Source organism: Notamacropus eugenii, chromosome 5 (assembly GCF_028372415.1).
Source record: "Notamacropus eugenii isolate mMacEug1 chromosome 5, mMacEug1.pri_v2, whole genome shotgun sequence".
NCBI lineage: Eukaryota > Metazoa > Chordata > Mammalia > Diprotodontia > Macropodidae > Notamacropus > Notamacropus eugenii.
Genome location: NC_092876.1, coordinates 44,463,591 through 44,467,753, shown reverse-complemented (window position 1 = coordinate 44,467,753; position 4,163 = coordinate 44,463,591). Strand labels below are relative to the sequence as shown.

Sequence of the window (4,163 nt, the reverse complement as noted above, 5' to 3'; positions counted from 1 at the left end):
TTTTCAGTGATCAAGCATATATTTTTTTTACTTCCACTACCCATCCACAACTTGAGGGGGAAAGTCTTGTAACAAATCTGCATAGTCAAGAAGTTTACATTTTATGAGGAACTATAGAAGAGTGGGGTTGGACCACTTGGTAAGGGCTGTAGGGAAAGGAGTCAATCAAAGAGTGAATAATTGATGGGATAAAGTCCCAGAGAAGGCAGGCAGGAAGGAGCTGGGAGGATATCCAGGATACATGTTGAGGTTTAGCCTTGGCAAAGAGAAGAGTCTACATTTTATAAACTCTGTTGTCTTCCTCCTCTTCTCCAACAGTACCTAACATAGGTCACTGTATGGGACCCCCAATCATGGACAAAGAAGCAGAGAGAAAGTAAGGCAGACAAAGATTCATTAGGCAAGATGATGAATATGTTAAGGAGAACTGGAGTGCTAGATCCCATCCCTGCTTCCAAAACTCTTTTCCTTGGCTATTACTCCTCTCCATAGGGTCAAAGCAAATTTGGGAAACCATTCTCAGTCAAGCTTCCAGGCAGGGCTCTGGTAATTGGGGGTTGAGGAGATGGTGAGGTTTAAGGGGAGGGGCCCTCAGTTCGATCAGATCTTGGGGTAGGGGGCTGGGGCTAGAGTTCGCTTTGTCCTGGTGGGAACCAAAAGTCTGGGGCAGCTGAATGGATGAAGGGGCGGAGCAGCGATTCTCCTCGCTGTGAGGGGTCTGCTCTGGGTTACTGCCAGAGAGTCAGCTTCCCACAGCCACCTTCCTCACTTGGGGGAGGGGAGAAGGAGCACTACTATCACAGGACCAAAAGAAGGTGCTTCTCAGGCCCAGAACTCCCTCCTGCCTCCCACATACTCCCACATGATTCCAGGAACAACTGGAATTTATTAAGGAGAGTGGGCTTGTCTGTACCCACTTTAGGAGAAGAGAACAGAGAGATACATTAGCTAGGATTTAGGGATCTATGATTGGAATGAAGGATCATGAGCCTTCTCTTCATGTGTGGGTATGTGTGGAATGATGATGAGTCCTGTGATAGGACTTATATTTCACCCTCACAAATCATTCAGACCACCCAGCACAGCTGAGGTAAAATGAATAGTAGCTTCCATCTCTTTGGGGTGCCCAGATATGAAGAGAAATCAACAGGGCCTGGTCCATCCTTGAAACCCAGATGAGTCCCCAATACAGTGGAGCACCCAGTCACACAGATACAGACCAACAGACAAATATGTGATTCTATTTATTTCACATGCAGGAAATGTACAAACTCTGAAAGGGGGAAGATGACTACCCTGCTACTGGGGATTAGAATTGGGCTTGCTGAAGGTCTCCTAGGAGTGATTAGGATGCTATTTTCCTGGAAACACTCCTAGCTTATTTTCCACCCTTCCAAATCTTAATCAGCTTTGTATCTCAGTTTTCCACCCTCCCCAAAATGGAAGGACTCTCTCCAGCAGGATGAACTCTGACTCAGTTGTTGTTCTTTTTCTGCTTAAATAGCATCCAACAATAGCCTACACCCACAAGTGGGAGTAGAACCCTTTCCCTTTCTCCAGTCCTGAAGTCTGAACGACCTCTTGAAGCAGCTTTCCCTGGGGCGGAAAGAAGAAAGGGACATCAAAGCCAGGGCCTTGTAGTTATCCCAGAGCAAAGCACGGAGAGCCCCTAGAGGTGCCAATACTCCGCTGCTGCCCTCCAACTGCTGACCTGGCCAGCTCTGGGCATACAGTCCTCTTCTCCAGCCGGATGTGGGTATAGGGTTACCAGGGACGCCACACGTTCGGCCCTCTGCCACCCTCCCCGGAGGCGCTGTTCCGCTGGAGTTCGGGTTGGGGACTCTCTGGAGGAACTGGGCTGGCTGTGGTGGAGGCGATAGGAAGAAGAAGCCTCTGTCTGGACGGGCGCAGAGCGGTGGCAGTGGGTGAGGAACCCCAAGGCTCCATAGTCCCGGGGCCTCTGGAGAAGCCTGGAGACTGAGCTTCCGGGTTAGAAATAGGAGTGGCGCTGTCCGTGGTACTGAAGCCCAGGGCGCCCGCCTGTAGGCCAACACGAGAGACTTCCTGCAGCAGGTGGCAGGGCACGCTGTAGCTTGTCTCTGAGCGCCGCAAAAATTGACTCACCCCGTGGAGGCAGCTCCGAAAACCCGCCTGGTACTCGGCACTGGTGAACACTGGGGGAATACCTGAAGAAGTAATCCAGGAATGAGGAGATTCTAGAGCCTGAGAGTCCTGCTTTTCAAAGGTGGAATGGGTGCGGGAGGAAGGGAAGGAAGAAGAGGAGAGGCGAAGAAAGAAGAAAAGGGAGGAGTCTGAGGAGAGCAGGGAGGTGCCTACTGAATTTCCCTCCCGGATGCTCATGGCCCTGTGCTCCCTCTTTGACCCTTTACAGCCCGTCCCTGGCCTCTGGCACCCACCTTGAACAGAGTTCTGCAAGCTTTTCATGTATTTGACGCTCAGTTCCAGAATATCTGCTTTCTCTAGTTTGCGCTTTCGGATCTGCAGAACAGAACAGAATCAGAGTCAGAGGCTTAGCTGGCGAATGCTCTGGCACCCCCCTCCCCCCCCACCCTCCCCCACCCCAGACAGCGCTCTGCCTCCGGACCGCCACGACTTCAGGATTCCTCCCAGTTTGGCTGAACACCGAGCTTACCTGATGAGAATAGTGTTTCTCCAGCAGAGTTTTCAGCTGCTCTAGGGATACGTTGATCCTCGCTCGTCTCTTTTTTTCCATTAGTGGCTTGGATATCTGAAGAGACCCGGGAAACCCTCGTTATAGCGTTGTTGGGAAGGTGGGTTCCTTTCCCCACCTCCCCTGGGGCTCAAGTCTCCCCACCTCCCAGATCCCAAAGACCTTTCGGAAACTGCAAACTGCCAGATTCGCCCGAGGTTCTGAATCGGTGACCATCCTCTTCCTGGATTCTGTGCGGCTGCAATGGGGTCCTTGCAGCTAACACAGGAATGCCTAGCCTTTATAGGGGGCCCTTATTTTACATGTCAATACGGCGCTCTGGTTCTGGCCCCCCGCCCCCTGGGGGGGGGGTGTTACAACAGAGGGAAGAATGGAAAGAGGGAGGGAAGGACAGTAAGCCAGGCCGGGACACCTCGCTGATTGGCGGCCTGCTGACCACTGGCGGATTTGAAGTAAGACTTTCTCCAGTGGGAAGGACTTAGTCTTCTTGGCCTTCCCCACGCCGCCCTGTGACCTATTTGCTCATCTTTGCTAGGGAAGTCATGTTGGGAAGCCACCCCAAGAGGCTAAAGATTGATTAGGGAAGAGAGTAGCCTGAAGGACTCCGGGAGCATAGAAATAGTTTGGCTCGCTGCCGCCCGCGGGCCCTTCCTCAAGCTAGTTAGCCCTGTCGAACTTTGGAGGAGAAGGAATGGCCGTGGATAATGACTGTGACCGAAGCGCGCAGCCCCCGCGGAGCCGAGATGAAGATGCCAATAGAGGCCGCGAATCAGTCCTTTCTCCCCGGGCTTCACGGTCCGGCCGCGCCCGCAACGCTGCATTAGTAACCCTAATGTCCTGACAATAAAGCAATTTTCTGCCTCTGGTAATTCAAAGCCCGGAAAGGCCCGATTTCTCCGCTCCTAACTGAGACATAAAATAACATATGTCTCATTAAACCGTGCAAGCCCCGGACCTGCCGCCTGCAGGTGTCTTTGCCCGGGAAGCTGCGGTCCGACACCCTACCCCCCCCCCCCCCCCCCCTCTAGAACGCGGCCTCCCTGGGCAAAATATTCATAGGCTTCAGTTCCTGTCGCATGGAGAGAAAGATGTGTGTTGCAGCAGGAGGCAAGTGGTCAGGCCTGATGCCCAAGGCTATGGAAATGCGGGAATTACATTCCACTCTCCTGCGGCCCTGCTAGGAATTGTCTCCAATGCCAGGAAAACTCTCCCTCCTCACCTCTATCTCTTGACTTTCTTGAAGTTTCAGATAAAATACCTCCTTCTGCAAGAAGATTTTTCCAGTACTCCTTAATCTTGTCTTCCCTCTGAAACTACCCACATTTTATCTTGGATTTGTGTGTGTGTGTGTGTGTGTGTGTATGTGTGTGTGTGAATGTAATCTTTGTACCTGGTTGCTTGTGTTCTCTTTCCTCCATTAGATTTTGTGTAAAGGAATGTGTGTGTCCCCAGAGCTTAGCACACTGCCTGA

General features: G+C 51.9%; 1 protein-coding gene across 1 annotated transcript; it reads right to left on the bottom strand.

Annotated features, from left to right (window-relative positions):
* Positions 1 to 1,392: 1,392 nt before the first annotated feature.
* HES3 (hes family bHLH transcription factor 3) lies at positions 1,393 to 2,749 on the bottom strand. The gene is made up of 3 exons (XM_072616498.1): positions 2,654 to 2,749; positions 2,418 to 2,499; positions 1,393 to 2,186 (listed from the first exon to the last, which is right to left on the bottom strand). Exons 1-3 carry the CDS (start codon positions 2,732 to 2,734, stop codon positions 1,765 to 1,767), a joined length of 585 nt encoding a protein of 194 aa, XP_072472599.1. The 5' UTR covers positions 2,735 to 2,749; the 3' UTR covers positions 1,393 to 1,764.
* Between the last annotated feature and the right edge of the window lie 1,414 nt (positions 2,750 to 4,163).

Excerpts from the sequence above, each read along its gene's own strand:
- HES3 (XM_072616498.1), bottom strand. The coding sequence starts at position 2,734 with ATGGAAAAAAAGAGACGAGCGAGGATCAACGTATCCCTAGAGCAGCTG. Across the intron at positions 2,500-2,653 it reads AGAAACACTATTCTCATCAG|ATCCGAAAGCGCAAACTAGA; the intron begins GTAAGCTCGGTG and ends TCTGTTCTGCAG. Across the intron at positions 2,187-2,417 it reads CTTGCAGAACTCTGTTCAAG|GTATTCCCCCAGTGTTCACC; the intron begins GTGGGTGCCAGA and ends TTACTTCTTCAG.